The sequence below is a fragment of the Saxophila tyrrhenica genome, assembly GCF_035928015.1.
Source record: "Saxophila tyrrhenica strain CCFEE 5935 chromosome Unknown scaffold_19, whole genome shotgun sequence".
NCBI classification, from domain to species: Eukaryota; Fungi; Ascomycota; class Dothideomycetes; order Mycosphaerellales; family Extremaceae; genus Saxophila; species Saxophila tyrrhenica.
The window spans coordinates 223,472-241,031 of NW_027041751.1; the positions used below are offsets into that span (position 1 = coordinate 223,472).

A 17,560-nucleotide genomic window follows, 5' to 3' on the forward strand; every position below is an offset into this window, starting at 1 on the left:
CCTGGCCGTAAAGGTGCGCCGAGATCCAAAAGCATAATTGCAAGCGCCCGAGTACAGCCAGCCTCGTGGAGTCGGCGTGCTGAGTCGTGATATCTGGAAGCCATCCGCCAGCCCTAGATGCATACTGAGTTTGTCCAAATGCTGCAAGGAGGCAAGTCTCGTCTACAAAGTCTGTGTTGGGACGCATCTGGCTGAGCTGGGTAGAAACACCTGGCGTGAGCTCAGGAGTGCAGTCCACTTCGTCAAGCCACTCGGCTCTCTAATCATAGCTGCGTCGAGAGTGCTTCCGAAGACATGGCGGCACGTTCGAGCACATTGTCCCCTGACGGTCCGTTCGTGATGTTTCAGTCGAAGCTGTGTGAAGAGAAGTCGTCCCCGGTCTCGACCAGATCGACCAGGAACCAAGAACCTGGTCACACCACAGATCTACGGGAGATCATCAACCGGTATGTCCCTGTCCGCGCGCTATCAACACGTGGTGAGCACGAGCCGCGGGCTCGGTCGAGGCGTGAAGTGAAAGTCAACCTCGTGTCCCAAAGTGGCAGTTCCTTGAATTGCATCGGGAAAGTCTAAATCTCATTGAACGCCTCCTCATCTCCCATAACGTGTCAACGCCGGGCTCTCGGGTGTCTTCGCAACTGTTCTCCTGCAACACTGGCTCTGTAGAGTTCTATACAGTACGATACGCCGCAACACGTGCTACCGGGTACGCGAAGGTGACATCTCGAGCACCGAACCACGAGAAAAAGCCCGGTTGCCCGTGCGATGAACACCTAGGCGTTGCTGGAAGGTCTGAGAATAAGAGCTATACCATCAGACGGTGCTGTGGGTGATAACGGTGTCACGAGCGACACCTAGACGGCTGGCAGAACGACTAGAAGCCTTCCATGGAATTGTCCACACAAGACTCGCGTCCATACTTTGGGAGCAAAGCAGTAGCTGGACGGATGATGGAACACATTACCTAGATCTTATGGTAATGCAGGCTCCGAGCGTGGTCATTTCGGATCAAGCGATGGCGAAGAGGTTGCACCGCGCCGAATATCAACGGCTGGTGTTCAATCGCTCTGGTTTGCTGTTACATGCCTCATCGAGGTCTGGCCAACACGCCGGCTCAGTGCGATGTCCTCCCGATGACTTAGTTGTTGCCATTCTTCCTCCTGGATGCGTTGGCCACCACTTCGATTTGACACGATTGGATCCGAGACGCTGGTAGACGAAGGGAAGCATTGCTTCTCAACGTGAGTGAGTGCGTGGAGTTCTAACTTTCGGCTGCCTGTAACATCTTCTGGTTCAAGAGAGATGGAAAGACTTCATTGCCTCGTTCTGTTCTGCAAACCTACGCAGTTGGCTTACTTTCGAGACTTCTCCCAGCACCACTGTCCCTTCATCTCTCCCGAGTGGTCTGCTTACTCCCCAAACGGCGTAAACTTCTCCAACCACCTCATAGCATCCCCCTGCTCCCTCTCAAGCACTTTCCGATGCTGCTCGCTCCTCACCCGAATCACACACTCAAACTTCTTCGGTCGCACGTTAAACCCATCCGTATACGCGAAGATATCGTACTTCCTTCCCTCCACAGGCAGGATATCGTACGCCCACAACAGCTTCGCCAAGGCGATGAACAGGCTGTTCGCCGCCAAATCAGCTCCAGGACAGATACGTCGTCCCCACCCAAAGGAAGAATGGCCTGCTTTAGCTGGGTGCATCTTCTCGCCGACATACGGCTGCTTATCGATGCCCTTGTCCGCTCGTTCCTTATCTGAGAGGAACCGGACTGGGTCAAAGTGATGCGGGTTTGGGTAGTAGGACTCGTTGAGATTGATGGCCCAGTTGTTGCCCAAGATCGTTGCGCCTGCAGGGATTGTCCAGCCTTCGTAGTGGTCATTTTCTGTTGATGCGTGCGGCGTGCCGCCTAGCACTGCTACTGGTCGCCAGCGGAGGGTCTCTTTGCAGAGGGCACGGATGTACGGCATGCTTTGCTCGTCGGCGAAGGTGGGCGTACGGTCTGTCCCAACGATGGAATCGACTTCGTTCTGGGCAGCTTTGAGGACATCGGGGTGGGTCACGAGGGCAAGGAAGGCGGAGCAGAGAGTTGATGCGGTGGTATCTGAGCCTGCGCCGAAAAGAGAAGCCGGTACGTAGCTGAAGTGGGTTTCGCTTAGCGGTACGGTTTCCTTCTCCCGCATCTCCAGTAGCAGCTTACAGAGACTGTCCGGTACTGCTTCGGGATTGCCTTGTGCTTTGGCCGAAGCGATGTCCTGCTTGACCATCTCTAGCAGTTCCAGATTAGCCTGTCCCTCAGTCTTGCCCATAGCTTGGACCTCTCGCTTCCAGGTCAAGAACGTCGATGGAATGCTTCCGAGGATAGGAAACGTTTCGGCCAGGTATTTGCCGGGAATGTTCAGGGAAGCCATATAGTGCATGAACTTGAACCGATCAGCGATGACCTGCGCCTTGAGCGAGTCGATCCGATGGCCGTAAGCGACGCAGAATACTACGCTCGAAGTGAAGCGTTCTAGTTGCTGTTCCCATCCTTGCGGATCGTTGAGCAGTGCATGGCATAATCTCACGGCCTCGGCTTCCTGGGTGGGTTTGTACAGTCTAAGTGCCTTCGGATTCAAAGCCTGATGCAGCAACTTTCGTCGAATGGACCAAGCCTTGCCGTATGGTTGCGTCAAGATGGATGAGTTGCCATTGTAGATCTCACCCATCACGACCATTCGTGGGCGTGAGCTGTACTTCTGACTCCGTTTCTCCATCAAATCGACGGCGATGTTGGGGTCGGATATGATCAATGTCGGCTTTCGTCCAATCCAGAGTGTGAAGATTGGTCCATATTTCTTGGACCATTCTTCAAATTGGATCCAGGGTTGCGATTTTGGGATGTCGAATTTGTTGCCAACGAAGGGGAGAGGTGTTGGTCCTGGCGGGAGTCGCATCCATTGGAGTATGTCGTGGGCGAGTATGACCGATGGAATCACAACCAGAGCTGAGAAGAGCAGAAGGTATGGGTGCGCCGTAAGGGCGCTCAGTTGGTCTTGAATAGCCATCACGTTTAGTTAAGTGAGGTGGAAATGAGATCCAAGATGTGATGTCGGACATGTTGTTACCTTTTGGGATGGAAGAGGTCATATCGTCGGCAGTCATAAACTCCACAGTGCCGAAGGTACGTACAAACCGGCGGAATGCCACCAGAGTCTCCGCACGTTCAACTCCACGTCCACGTGCAGTCTTTCTGAATCAGTCAACGGCTTGGTCCACTTCTTCCACTGCATCACTTGTCACTACGGCAGTTGGGACAAGGTGATATGAACCTAGGCTTCTCGAAGAGTAAGGCTAGGTGAAGCTCTGACTACCTGCTTGATCACCCCTGCCACTTCCTTCACTCCAGAACCCTCCCGTCATGACTCGCACCATGGTTCTCACTATGTACCAATCTGGCCATGGGTCCAGCTCATATTATATTACCACAGTCCTGTGCAGATCCTCACAGCAATTCACGCCCCTCATCCAGCCATGCAGACCCCCTTCCAGCACACGCCAAAGACTCACTCATGCTCCCCTTCACCACCCTCAGCTCCATCTCCGTTCTCATGCCCGTTCTCATGCCCATTTTCATAACCGTCACGCTCAATACTCGGCACCACACCGCCCCTCCCTTCCGTCTGCACCGTGCTCTCCCTCACCGCCCGCTCAAAAGCATCCTCCTCTGAAAGACCCATCCCGTTGATCTCATGAACGTTGGACTGCCTCACCTCATCGTTGTTTTCTCTCCTCCTACCCCTTGTGGTATTGCCGTTGCCATTACCGTTGACATTGCCAAAGCCCCAGGTTCCAGGGACGTCTGGCGTGCCGTCTTCTACGAATGGCTGCCTTGCTTGACGAGCGGCTGCCCTGTTTTGCGGGTTGGTCGGCGGTGGTGTACGATTCGAGAAGTCATCGCGGCCATCGAGGACGACGGGTGACGTGCCTGGCGGTGCACGGAAGTCGAACAAGCTGTTGTTGGAGCTCCCGCGAGTCCCAGTCATGTTGAAACTTTCAGCCCGCCGCCTCTTCACTCCATAACGACCACTCACATTCGCAGCTGGTCGCTTCTGCTGTGCGGCCGGTCGGGCAGGCGGTCCCATAGCTCGTTGCGGTGGAGTAGACTCGCGATTCTCGTCAGTATCGTAGGCAGAATCAGAGTCGGAATCACTAGAATCCGCGTCTTTGGCAGGGTAACCCGCCGCCAACCTCTTCTGTTTCTTGGTCTCTCGGTATTTGCGCTGCTGCATTTTGGCTTTCTTGAACTTCTTTGCCTGATGAAACCACACGTCCCAGCGCCTGAAATGACGGTTACTCATGTCCCGCTCCATTCCGGCAGCTACCTGTGGGTTCTTCTCGGCGAGGTAGTTGTAGGCATGCTGAAGGAACAACCGTTGCAGCTCATTTTTGGTGCGCATGTCTGATGCCTCGAAGGTTGCCGGGTTGTAGAAGGGCTCCCAGACTATCTCACCACGTTTGGGGGCCTCGGAGACATGCCAGTCTTCTGTCGAGGTGTAGAAGACTTCGTCGGCTGCAGCCTTGCGCTTCTTTTTGTACGACTCAGTGTGGTTGCCGCCGTTGTCCTCTTCCTCCGGGAGTCTCAGATCGTAGAAGACTTCGGTCCAATCACTTGCCCGATAGCCAACGAACAATCTGTTTCTTGTGAAGCGCACATTCTGCGCCATGCCGATCTGTGCCGTTGGACGTCCAGACTGAGTAAATGTGTCTGACCAAACCTGTAATGGGTGTGTTTGTGGAATGTTATCTTCACTGGGTTCTGAATTGTCGCAGCTTGCTGTTGCTGGACTGAGGTGATGAACGTCGAAGGTAAACCAGATGTGCCGCTGTGGCGAGGGAGAAGTGTGTGAGCTATGGCTCGCTGCTTGTAGGTAGTCAAGAAGTGGTGTCCAAAAGAGGTAATGGGTTGTGAGGAGTGGCAAGTATCGAAGGGTTGAAGTTGTGATTGAAGGTAGTGGTGATGGATATCGCAACTGTAGGATTGAAGAGAGAGAGAAGGGTGTGTGAAGTTTGGAAGAGGCCGAAGAGGGTATGAGAGATGGAAGCAATGGTTCAACCGTCCAAGTGAAGAAGCATGATCTCATACTCGTCTCAAAGCGGTCGCGTTTGCCCCAAACACGAAGTGAAGGAGAGCCGTGCTGTAGCACTGAGTAATCTGACGCCGCAAGGAAAAGGGTATCGTGGTGTTTTGGCGAGACTCATGCTGAAGTGAAGAAGGAACCCGCAATCTAATGCCGCAGTGAAGCAAGAACATCCGGACACACTGAATATGCATGTGTCTCAGCATCATGGTTCAACACCCACTCTTCCCGTTTCAACTTGATAGCTTCGGGGTTCTTCTTGAGGTTGTCGAAGTCGGCCTTGTGCCACTGATCACGCGCTGCGACAGCAATCAGTATTAAGTCGTGCATGTCAAATCACAAGCTTTCACTTACTCGTTTCGCCAGTCTTCTGAATTTTCCTCACCCGGTCATACCGAATCTTCTCGAAAGCTCTCAACGCATCGTCGACATGGTCTTTCCCAGCGAGCTGAAGGCAGACAGCGATACAGGCTCCGTCTTCCATGGCTTGGCTTGCGCCTTGTATGCTGGTTGGCAGGAAAGGGTGCGCAGCATCACCGATCAGAGCAGTACGACCCTTCTCGGAGATCCAGGTGGGCAGCGGGTCCCTGTACACCAGCTTCCAGTCGACGAGCTTCTCCGGAGGTGTCATGCGGACCAAGGCATGCACTGCAGGATCCCAGCCTTCGAGGATTCGGCATGCGTCGTCGTGGTTGCCGGGCTCGCTCCAGCCTTCGTCGACGTCCCGTTCGTCTTTGTGCGTGAAGACCCAGGAGAACTCTTTGCCGTCTTTGATGGAGGCGGCAAGGAAGTGGATGTCTGGACCGAGCCAGCCTAGTAATTCCATCAGCAAAATGCTTGAAAATTTCCTGTCGTCGGTCACGTACCTGTGTGCGAGTCGCCATTTATCACAAGATCCTTGGTGAGATCATTCTTAGCCAGGTCATCGCTACTCATCCACGCTCTGTAAATGGCATAACCACTAGGCTTCGGCGCATCATCATAACCAAGAACGAGCTGTCGAGCTTTCGAACGTACGCCATCCGCGCCTAACACAACATCACCAGTGATTCTCTCGCCGTTTGAGATTACACCAGCTTCGTTGTCGTTTTCAAAATACTCCGTGACTTGCTGACCCAGACGGATCTCCACGCCCTGCTCGATGGCATGATCGTAAACAATCTTATGGATCTCCCCGCGATGCCCGTTATAGCGTTTGCCAAAGTTCTCCTCTTCGGAGCCCCAGTACTGCGTGTAGATGTCCTCCCCGGTCCAGGTCTTGTATTTCAGACATTGGCTTTTATGAGTGATTGGGTCAAGCTGCTCTGAAACCCCAGGCCATCTTTGGAATATCCTGGAACTGTTTGATCCGAACGAGATGACATCGCCAAGCTGGACGTTGGTACTCTTGAAGCTTTCCAGGATAATGCATGAATGGCCTTTGCGAGTGCATTCGATTGCCGCGGTAAGGCCTGCGTAGCCACAGCCAACGATAACTACACGGATGCCGGATGGAGTAGGCTTGTCCGTTGTGGTTGATGTGCCGTTAGAAGCAGAGTTCTCGTCCATGTAGGGGGCCATCTTGGAAGCGTAGAATGAGATATTGGTCTCGTACTGCTCCTTCTACAGGAGACATTATAGATAGAGGCTCCCTCGGCCACGTCGGCAAGGCGAGAATCTGCCGCCCTCGGTTCATGTGCCATGTCAAATGCCGCGAGGCTGCGTGGATTGCTGCGAGAGACGTGTCAAGTGCCGATCAGTGCGTTGTCCACGCGAGGTCGAGCACGAGGTGCGGATAAAGCTGGGGGATGGATAAACAAGTGCATGTGCTCTTCTCCGTGGCGCTGACAATGTCCAATCGCTGAGCATACGGTGGATCAGTCGTTTAGGGCTCACGGCTCTGGAAGCGAGAACTCGAGCTGAAGTGGATATTAGTCTCGGACTGCGAAGACCAACTTGCGCCCCTACAGGGCGTGGAGCAACGATCGGGCGTTGTTGGCGTATTCGAGACCACTACCAAGCGCTAGTATCCAGGTGTATGGGGCTCTGGGGCTTCATCTGGGGACTCCAGGCGAGGAACCGCTGACCAAGACGAAACGGGCAGCCGGAAGACTCGCCAACAACCCGGCATATACGTGATCGACATGCCGGGGTCAGTGCATGATACTTAATACCCGCATCTCAAATTCGCGATCGCTCCCGTCGTCTTCCATCCCGTCTTCCATCCTCGCCTCTCCATCGCCATCATGCCTTTTGGTATTCTCGAAGACTACAAGCTGGAGATAGTGCCTGGCACGGTAAGCGAGAAGATCCTCTGAGCTTCAGCACACCTCTAACTTGAGTAGGCACTACTTCGCGATGCAGAAGAACTGCCGGGAGAGCTTCGAGTTGTGCCAACGGAGCGTCTGAAACATGGCACTGGACGCTTCTCTCACGTCGTGCTTGTGCCGCAACCTTCAGACAGCCCCAATGACCCTTTGAATTGTAAGGCCTTTGGGAGACGGATAGCACTAGCGTTGCATGCTGACCAGAACAGGGCCAACATGGCGGAAGGACTTGATTCTCTTCATCGTGGGCATGTCGGCTGCCGTCGTAGGAGCTTATGGGCCTATGCTGGGACCTGGCTTTGTGCCCATTGCTGCTGAGCTTGGGATCTCTGTGCCTGTACTGGGTCAGGCGACTGCTGTGAGTGCTCCCCAAGCTTAGCAAGAGATGGGCAACCTACTGACGTTTCGATCCGTGCCGTAGTGGCTGATCCTTACACTGGGACTCGTGGTCTTCTTCATCAACCCGCTCGCGAAGATCTACGGCAAGCGTCCAGTCTACGTATTCGCATCCACCATTTTGTTCGTCGTCTCGATCTGGGTTCGTACTCACCACTCAGCGACCTATGCAAACTCTTGCTGATGCAAAACCACAGGGAGCCGTTGCTAAAGACTACCCAACATTCCTAGCAAGCCGCGTCGTAGGCGCCTTGGGCATGGCACCGTACGAAGTTCTGGTCCAGGCCACAATCGCAGACTTGTATTTCGTTCACGAGCGTGCAACGCGGATAGCAATCTGGAACCTCTTCTTGCTCTGCGGTATCGCAGGCGCCGGCTTCATCTCTGGCTACATCATCGAAGACCTCGGCTGGAAATGGACATTCTGGGTCTGCTCCATCTTATTCGGCATCTTTGGCTTCGGTATTCTCTTCTTTGTGCCAGAAACCAATTATGTTCGCAGCGGTGTCACCTCGAATGTTCTCGCCAAGACGGGAATCCAGGACCAGGAGCGCGGCGCGGAGAACGAGAAGATTGACGAGAAGGCTGGCATGCATGTTGAGCACAAAGAGCTGCCGAGGAAGGTCACTGGCAATGGTTCCAATCCAGAAGCCGCCAGTGAGCCGAAAATGTCGTATGTCAAGTCCTTGAGCTTGTTCACAGGAAGATACACGAACGGGAGCGCGTGGAAGATCTTTGCCCGGCCATTTGTGCGTCTCCAACACGCTGATGCTCGACTCATGCTGACTGTCTTCAGGTCATGTTCTTTTACCCAAGCGTCTTCTGGGGATTTTTGATATACGGAACGACTCTCACCTGGATCGTCGTCTTCTCCGTCGTCAACGGCGTCCTGTTCACACAACCGCCGTACAACTTCACCGTCGGCGAAGCGGGCTTGACTTCTCTAAGCCCTTTCATCCTCTGCATCATAGGAGAAGCCGTGTCCGGACCGCTGAACGACTGGATCTGTGTCAATCTGGCGAAGCGCAACCACGGTGTTTATGAGCCGGAGTTCCGGTAAGCATCACCTCTTTCGAGGAGCCTTCCTGGTTCGAGCCATTGCTGACAATCTGTTCTGTAGGCTCGTCCTGATGGTCGTGGTAGTTATCCTTGGCGTTGTCGGTTTCTACGGTAAGACTGTTGCTTGTATTTTGTAGCTACAATTGAGGCTGATCGTCAATACAGGCTTCGGCGCCACAGTTGACGCCCAAACCCACTGGTTCGGCCCTGTCGCAACGTACGGTCTGGCAAACATGTCTCTGGCATTCGCGAGTACCTGCGTCTTTGGCTACATCCTCGACAGCTACCCTCGACTGGCCGAAGAAGCGTTCGTTGCCATCAACACTCGGAATCTGTTGACCTTTGGACTGGTAATTAGACAATCCCCACATTGGCTGTGCTCTGCTGACTTGTTTCTGAAGACCTACTTCGTCAACTCCTGGATCGAAAGAGACGGTGCCCTGATCGTCTTCAACATCCTGGGTTCCTGCTTTCTCGCCGTCTGCTTGCTGACCATCCCGCTGTGGATCTACGGCAAACGCATTAGGTCGTGGACAGCGAGGAACGAGTTTTTGCAGGAGTTTATGCGCGATATATAACATTCTGTCCATACATTAGGTACCTACACAGGCATGAGACAGTAAAAGCGGCCAACTGATGATCATTGCCAGTGTTCTCGTGGACTCAAGTGCAGCGAAAATGGCCATCTCACTCTGGTCAGTGTGCTATCATGGTTTATGAGAAGGTCTCTTGCATGGCTGAGTCTGACCCAGTGGGCCGCTTTCACTGTCAACAGCTGCTACAGTACATGAACATCATTTTATTACTTCTTGAAACTCTCCCCAGGTATCGCATCAGGCAGTCCAGACAGCTCGCCATGGGACAGCTCGAACAGCGGATCCCAGACTGTGATCGCACGCTTCGTCGCTGCGCCATTCATCATCGGCGGGTCCGGGAAGAAGAAGTGTTTGTCGACTGAGCCTTCGATTGCTTGGCCGATGAGGCTTTCGTCGTCGAGGAGTTTTATGTAGGCGTCCGTGATTGTTTTAACCGGCGTAAGACTGGGATTTGTCAGTGAGTGCAGATGGTTCGATGGGGAGGTGTGGTTTACAATTCGGGCTTTACAGCGGCCACCATCTCAGGCGGAATGATCTTTGTCGAGACAATACCGGGCAGTACTGCGTTGAGGCGGATGTTCTCCTTGATTTTGAGGATTTGGGCGGAGCCGCGGACGAAGTTCAGGACCTATAACAGAGCGGCGGATTGATCAGAGAGTCTCCTGTGTGGGTGGGATTGATGGGCTGAACCTACGGCTGCTTTTGCACCGTTGTACTCGGGATATGTTGGATGTGGATGGACGGCTGCTATCGAGGCAGTAGCAACGATAGCACCACCTGGTGTCTTGTTCTTCCTCATGAAGTGGATCGCTAGTTGAGTGCCATATAAGACGCCTGTCTGACGGTCAGTTAAATGATCAAGTCGCCCTCGATCGATCCATCTGCAACACTCTCGAAGGAAATTGATCGATCACGGTCAAATCACCTCACTCACCCTTCCAATCAACATCCGTACAAAGCGTACTCGGCGCCGGCGGGATCTCATCTGAATCACGAGCTCCAAGGATATACGGACTGCTCTTGTCCACGATCCCAGCATTCGCGCAAAGAGCATCCAGACGGCCAAAGTCCTTGAAGACTTGGTCAAAGACCTTGGCCTGGGAGTCGTAGTCGGCCACATTGCCTTTGTAGAAGCGGGCTTTGGATCCGAGTTCTTCGGCAAGAGCTTTGTTTTCCTGGATGTCTGACATGGCTACGGTCCAGCCTTTGGCGACGAGTTCGCGAGAGAGGGCTTCGCCCATGCCGGACTGCGGGAGTGGTCAGCTGGGATGCTAGTTCATGAGTGGATTGGGATCATACTGAGGCGCCAGTTACAATTGCCACGCGAGACTCCATGTCTGTTGGATTCCGTTGAGATGTTGGTAATAGGCACGCGAGCAGGGAGAGATTCCACAAAAGCCTACTCTATGAGTTCAAACAATTTTCGGCTCTTGCCAACGAAATCTCGGTTCAAATGGAGAAGGGCATATACACATTACCCCGGGTCGAATACATCTCCGCACGAGGAGGCGTGGTAAGAACCACCAGCTACCAGAGCGGATACTGTTAGCCGGCGGAGCTGGGCAAAGATGTTTCGTACGGCATGCTGAAGCTATTGGTAGCTCGTTTCGATAGCAGCCAGAACAGTAACAATCTGTCTTGATAGGCAGGCGCATACCAGAGGGCAGGAGGAGATGTGGTGAGAGGTGTGGTCCAAGGATGAGATGCAGTCAAAGAGCACGGAAAATTGATCTTCCTTTCGCCTGATCATGAAGGCAGAGCGCTCGCCTCCTCTCTACCTCCATACTACCACCGCCTTGCAACAGGGACTGGCAAAGAGACGGCGTTCTCTTTCCGCTACGTCTGTGCGGGACTACCGCTGATGTTTCGTAACTATAGAGTCGAGCAACTCCAGTCATTCTTCACTGGCCAAATTTTTCGGGGACATCAAGCCAACGACCTACCATTTGTGGACCGTGACGGACGAATGCACATGCGAATCGCTTTCTGCTCAGATACGATAACTCTTGTATTCGTTTGGTGCTTTCTGGATGCTGTACCAGCTGTGGATGAAGATTTTCGTTGGCCAGTCGTACTACACTGGAATGGTCTGGGTCCATAAAGTAGCTTACCGCAGTGTCTCGCGGTTGCAGGAGGCAACGAACATTGTTCGTTCTCGATACTGCACATACGCATCAAGCCCAAAGAGAAGGAGAGGATGCCTTGACAGCCGCACTCATAGCCCTTGATGGCATTTCAACAACAGGGAGGCTGGCTCGACTGGCTCGGTCGCTGCTCTTCCTGCACAATGAACGCCAGATCCCAGCTCATCACCGAGGCATCGTTACACCCGATGCACTGTGACAATTAGCCGCAGCACAACAGTCCGTCGTGCACATCGATGGAGTCGAGAGCAACACCGATCACGATGTGCGTGGAAGAGCTTCGCGATCGATCTGATTGTAGTGAAGCTACAAACATTGAAGAGCTGTCAAGCAGCTCATGTGGAGACCCAATGGCAAGGCGTTGAAGAAGAAGGTGACGTTGAGTCGAGCTTCTGCGGACAACTCGGAAGTTCTTCGTCGGTAAGTTTACCGCAACAAATAAACGACCGGGGATTCGTTGGGTGGGTCGGCTTCCTTCGTCTGGACCCTGCTGTTCGCTGCTGCAGACAAGGAGTCGAGAAATATGGATCAGCACGCGACACTCGAGTGCGATTACAGTCGTTCGTGCGCACTCCCGACGATTGAACACTCCAACGACCTCCCTGACGACGAGATGGACATTCAAGTCCTTTTGTATCGTTCGGCCTACGCGAAGACCGCACGCCACCTAGGACTTGAGCCGTTGAGTGCCGATGAACAGACGCTGTCGTTCGACGCTAATCCTGCGCGTAATGCTTAGCTTCACATGTCGAGAGATAAGCAGGAATGCATTTGATTGGCGCGCAACGGCGAGCGTCCTAAAGAAGTTGTCTAACCCCGGGCGAGTGTTATCATTGCCGGCTTGGAGGGGAGCTATCTCGTGATGGTGGGATGGTCGAAGAATGTTGTTCGACGGCATGGAGGGCTGAATAGGTGGTTGGAATGGAGAGAAGCCGCACTGGAGAACGACAATGGCCATTCTGTTCTCGTTGACCTGGTAATGGCAGTTGTAGTAGGATGAGTAGGTGATGGTGTCGCGTGCTTATGGTTGCTGTTGCGGTTCTAGCGCGGCGATCAATCGAGCGAAGTCCCCAACCCAACGTGAACTGGCAAACCTTCGTCGGGTGCTGCTCCACCGCCATCTGCTGGTTAATACTCCCCTCTCCCCCTCCAGCATGGCCGTTGTCCATGTGCACAACCGTGCTGCAAGTCACTCCTTTAACGATAGCGCACTGCCGAACGACAGGCGTTCCGCTATCACGTACCGGCAGCCAGCGTCCTTATCTCGCGCCTCGTGAACGCACACGACCAATTGGACTCGACCCGTTCAACGATCAGATACCACTTCTGGCTCCTTGCTGTACCGCCAACCGGGGTCTCGCTGACCGCCTCGACGACGTGCAACGACGACAAGGCCCCGAGTCGCACATTTGTGAGGTCGTGGGTCCTTCTGGTCTTTCGTTAGTCCGAGTCGAAGGCATTATCACATGAACGACCTCGAACCCAACCCTCCCAAGCACACGACCGCAACATGCTCCAACACCCACAAGCAATGAACACAAGCAAATACTTCATGGCTCCCTCAACCGAACCGTCTCCCCCAGAGACCTACGACTTCAACGTCCCCAAGCGTTCCGCAACATACAACCTCCACCCAACACCTTCCCGCGAGAACAGCGACGGCTCCACGATCGAACCCCGACGCTCCCACCAATCCATCTACCCTCCCCGCCAACCCCTCTACATCCCCGCCGCTCTCCGTCCCCCAGAATACTCCCGCAATATTCCTGACCGTCCGAGAGCACCAGACACCCCACCCCCAAGCAAAGGCAACAGCTTCGACAGCGCCGACTCCAACTCCACCAAACCCTCGTCGCCCTTGACGACCTTCTCCCTCCCCACCGCACCTCTCCACCGTCCCGCAGCATCGTGGTCCGTCTCGACATCTCACATCAACCTCCCCCACCCTCCCACGAACTCCCCGTTCGATAACCTCGACCTCGCCCTGCTCGACTGCGAACCGTCTGGTCCTCCAGTGACGTCCCACTGGAAGCCCAACCAGACCTCGCCCAACTGCGCTCTCTGCCAGGCGACTTTTACCTGGTATTTCCGGCGACACCACTGTCGAGCATGCGGGCACGTTGTCTGCGGAGCACACTCCACGCACCTAGTCCCATTGGACCAGAACGCGCGGTTCCATCCGAAGGGATATATGAGCCGGGCGTGCGATACATGCTATCAAGGCTGGAGGGGTGTGAAAGCACAACTCGTGGTTTCCGGAGAGAGTAGCCTGAGCACTTCGATGTCTGCTTCGCAGCTGGGTCAAGAGGATGGGTTGGGAGGTCTGGCGGTGCCTGGGCAGAGGGGTGAGGCAGGACAAGCGGTCGCTGGAGCGGAGCCAAGGAGCTTGGGCGTATACGGGAATTGGAGCACGTTCTGAGGAAGTGTCGTCCGATGAAACAAGAAAGACTTGCTTGGACATCATTAGTGTTTGACGGATAAGAAAGAGTTGGGATGGGAGGCAGCACATTTGGTCTTGCGTTCAAGCGATCGATTGAAGATACCCAACGGTTGCTTGTTGGAGTTGAGCGTTATTTGGCAAGGCGTTTGCGGCGTAACGACGATACACGATAGATCGAGATGATCGGGCTTGGGCTGTAGTATCATGTACAAAGTATTCATGACATTCGATTAGTGGTTATGGCTTTTTCGTTCGTTGCCGTCTGCCGCTTAGACAGTGAGATCGGCCCATCAGGTCAGAGTGAGCCGTGGAGGGGACCTTCCCATAGACAATGACCGCCTGCTGAGGAGAGTGATGTGGCCCTTTCCGCCGCAGTCTCCTGTCGGAGAAGCCTGCCAGCTATGCCCTGTTGGCCACTTTCACTGTTCGCGGCTTGCCGCCGCTGAACACCTCGTCCCTCATCTTCGCCACGACCTTAGCTAACCTCTCCCGCTCGTTGTCGCCTCCAGCTGAGATCTTGACCTTCTCCACGCCTTCCCCTCGCCGCTTGATCTTGGCGGTCTTCACGACCTCCTTCATGAACCACCGACCCTCGCTATGCGAGAACAGCGTCCACGCCTCTCCAGGCCTTCCCGCCCGAGCTGTCCGTCCAACACGATGCACGTACCCGGTCGTCGAGCGAGGGACATCGTACTGCACGACGTGCGTGACAGCGCGGGAGCCAAGGGCGTCGAGGCCACGGGCAGCGCGGTCCGTGGAGATCGTGATGATTGGTTTTGCGAGATCGGAATGAGGGAGAATCGAGCGAGATGGCGTAGAGCGAGTCATGGTTGCTATCCAAGGCGCCCACGTTGGGTGGAGGTTGGAGAGGAGGTGGGAAAGGCGAGTGGTGGACTCGGTGCTGGAGGTGAAGATCAGGACAGTGGGGGCAAGAGGCTTGAGATGGTCGTGATTGGGCAGGAGAGCAGCGCGGGAAGGATGCAGTGTTGACTGTTCCGGTTCATGGTCCGCAGGAGGTGGTGGTGGTGTGGTACCAGCGGCTGATCCGGCAGACTGATCGCTTTCCTCTCCTGAGGACTTTGAGTCCGCATCTGAGTCTGAGTCAGAGCTTGAAGATGATGTCGAAGATGCATCGTCGCCATCTGAAGCATCGCTTATGTCCTCATCGCGGTCGTACTGGCCAGAGGTCTCTCCATCGAAAGCAGGCATGATCCGAGTTCGAAGCACTTCAGCAAGGAACAAGGGCTTCTCACTGCCATCGCCGACCGGTACACAGTATTCGTCAAGCGTGGGAGGTAGCTCAAAGCCATCTTCGCTCTCCTTTGCCACATCAGTAGCATCTGGATCAGCGCCAGAGGCCGCCTGCTCAGCACCCCTAACAACCACCATCTGCGGGCGCTGCAGCTTCAGCTCAAGCAACTTCGAGACATCCTTGGTCATGGTAGCCGAAAGCACAACTTTTCTCACCCGCCGCTCACGTTGCTCCTCCCATAGATTCTTCGATCGGAGATACTGCTCTCGAGAATCTTGCTCTTCTTCGTGACGTGGTCGCGTAATTTCGTTGTTTATGGTGTTAAGGAAGCCGTCGTATTGCAGGTCAAGGAGCTTGTCAGCTTCATCAAGCACGAGCCAGCCCAGATGCGACAGGCTGAAACCGAGTGTACTCTTGAGGTGTTCGAGTAGCCGACCAGGAGTGGCAACAACAACATCAAAAGCAGACTCGTACGTTGGAACATGTTCCAGAAGTCCACACACGGCGTCCTCAATCCGCTGGTTCTGCTTGGAATTCTCTTGTCCGAGCCCTTCGACGCTGTCCTCTACCTCGTCCGTGTCCTGTTCTGGAGGATAGTTCTGTCGATGCGCCTGAGCCATGAGTTCATGGTACGCTTTCGGATCGTACCTCCTTCCGTGCCTGATGAGTCTAGCTTGCTCATCTTTGAAGACGCCGGAGCCTGTTGCCATTCCAACCTTGATATTTGTGCCACGCGCTAGGCTTTCGGCCACTGCTGCGACTTGCATGACCAACTCCCTCGTAGGTACGACTATAAGCGCTTTGAGCGTACCAGATCCAGCAGCCTGTTTTAGCGACTCCAAGATAGGCATGAGATATGCCACAGTCTTACCACTGCCAGTTGGAGCACTGACAGCAATATCAGGTAGTACGATCTCTGACCCAGGCAAGAACCGAGCTCCTGAAGTTCCAGGTGGAAGTAGCAATGGTATGACGGCTTTCTGTACGGGTAGTGCATTGGTGAACCCAAGCTTGGATAGATGGTCGACGTCCTTTACGTCGAGGCCAAGAGAAGAGAACGGCGCGCGTTCGTCGCTGGAGACAATCGTAGGTTTTGAGATCCAACTAGGCAGAGCATTGGGATCGGGCACGAACTCTGGCGTCTGGGCCTTCTCAGGCTGAGGCAGTGGCGCTAGATCAAGCAGGACAGGCTCAGAACGGCTATTGTCTTCTTGCTCAGCTGATGGCACTGAAGGAGGAACGTCCTGGGAGAGTTTCGACGATTGCTGGAATTTCTTCAAGATGCTGCCGTGCTTCTTGAGATGCTCTTGATTTTCGTTCGGCGCATTTCCGTCGTCGTCGTCGTTCGATTGAAATACAGCCTCAAGCTTATGGCGACGTTTCTTGGGCTGCGAGGTGTTCTCATCGATTGGAGAAGCTTCGCTAGCAGGAACCTGTATTGATTCTGACGTCCCATTGACATTTTCGTTCTCACTGCGGTTTTTCTTTCGCTTCTCTCGCTTCTGTGGCTTGAGTCCATCGACACGATCACCCGACGTAGGACCCGTGCCATCGTCGACAGAGATTGCACCATTCTGTTGAGCCTTCTCAGCGCCTGCGGGCATAGACTGCACCTCACGCCCTCCGTTCTTTCCCTGTTTTGAAGTATCTTGCTGAGCAGCTACTGTTCCATCTTCTCGCCCATCCTGCTTCGCCTTCTCAGTCTGCTTTCTCTGTTCCCTAGCCTGCTTCTCCAGCTTATGCCGCTTCTTTGCGTCCTTCACGTGGGCAAAAGTGCCCTTTGCTTCGAACACAGGCCCATCAGTCTCAACATGGGCAACCTCAGGCGGCACTGGTGCGAATGGTGGAGTTGGAGGTGGAGCTGTCTTCTGCGCCGTTGGCTGAGGCGGTGGAACGGTTGCAGGATCAATGCCCTTCTTCTTCAGCTTCTTCGCCTTCCTCTCTGCGACCTCTTCCTCCGTTCGTTCTCGTTTCCGCTTGTTCGGCGCATCTTCTGGTGGAGGTGCAGCTTTGACGGGTTTCGGTCCAGTTTGTGCTGTAGACTGTGATGGGACCGGTCCGTTATCTGAAGGCTTCGGTGGTATGTACCGCTTATACAGGGGCGCCATGGTGTCGTTGTCGTTCTCCGCGCAAATGACCTTAATGTCTGTAGAAAAAGTACTGCCCGAAAGCGGTGAGAAGAGGTGAGGTTGATGCCAAGACCACCTCGACTTCACCCAGTACCTACGCGTCTGGCTGTAC

General features: G+C 54.3%; 6 protein-coding genes across 6 annotated transcripts; 1 reads left to right on the top strand and 5 right to left on the bottom strand.

Moving 5' to 3' along the window:
• Window positions 1–1,409: 1,409 nt before the first annotated feature.
• LTR77_009770 (uncharacterized protein) lies at window positions 1,410–3,053 on the bottom strand (the record flags this gene model as incomplete). The annotated part of the gene is made up of 1 exon (XM_064806996.1): window positions 1,410–3,053. One exon carries the CDS (start codon window positions 3,051–3,053, stop codon window positions 1,410–1,412), a length of 1,644 nt encoding a protein of 547 aa, XP_064654812.1.
• A 498-nt stretch (window positions 3,054–3,551) lies between these two features.
• Window positions 3,552–4,712, bottom strand: LTR77_009771 (uncharacterized protein; the record flags this gene model as incomplete). The annotated part of the gene is made up of 1 exon (XM_064806997.1): window positions 3,552–4,712. One exon carries the CDS (start codon window positions 4,710–4,712, stop codon window positions 3,552–3,554), a length of 1,161 nt encoding a protein of 386 aa, XP_064654813.1.
• A 561-nt stretch (window positions 4,713–5,273) lies between these two features.
• On the bottom strand, window positions 5,274–6,686 carry LTR77_009772 (uncharacterized protein; the record flags this gene model as incomplete). The annotated part of the gene is made up of 3 exons (XM_064806998.1): window positions 5,274–5,425; window positions 5,481–5,939; window positions 5,993–6,686. The coding sequence occupies 3 exons, from the start codon at window positions 6,684–6,686 to the stop codon at window positions 5,274–5,276; spliced, it is 1,305 nt and encodes a 434-aa protein (XP_064654814.1).
• A 665-nt stretch (window positions 6,687–7,351) lies between these two features.
• LTR77_009773 (uncharacterized protein) lies at window positions 7,352–9,465 on the top strand (the record flags this gene model as incomplete). Its single annotated transcript, XM_064806999.1, has 8 exons — window positions 7,352–7,402; window positions 7,451–7,589; window positions 7,642–7,790; window positions 7,854–7,970; window positions 8,026–8,577; window positions 8,625–8,884; window positions 8,949–8,998; window positions 9,053–9,465. The coding sequence occupies 8 exons, from the start codon at window positions 7,352–7,354 to the stop codon at window positions 9,463–9,465; spliced, it is 1,731 nt and encodes a 576-aa protein (XP_064654815.1).
• Window positions 9,466–9,689: 224 nt separating this feature from the next.
• On the bottom strand, window positions 9,690–10,724 carry LTR77_009774 (uncharacterized protein; the record flags this gene model as incomplete). The annotated part of the gene is made up of 4 exons (XM_064807000.1): window positions 9,690–9,927; window positions 9,978–10,111; window positions 10,178–10,317; window positions 10,418–10,724. 4 exons carry the CDS (start codon window positions 10,722–10,724, stop codon window positions 9,690–9,692), a joined length of 819 nt encoding a protein of 272 aa, XP_064654816.1.
• Window positions 10,725–14,466: 3,742 nt separating this feature from the next.
• DBP6 (ATP-dependent RNA helicase dbp6) lies at window positions 14,467–17,427 on the bottom strand (the record flags this gene model as incomplete). Its single annotated transcript, XM_064807001.1, has 1 exon — window positions 14,467–17,427. The coding sequence occupies one exon, from the start codon at window positions 17,425–17,427 to the stop codon at window positions 14,467–14,469; it is 2,961 nt and encodes a 986-aa protein (XP_064654817.1).
• Window positions 17,428–17,560: the final 133 nt, after the last annotated feature.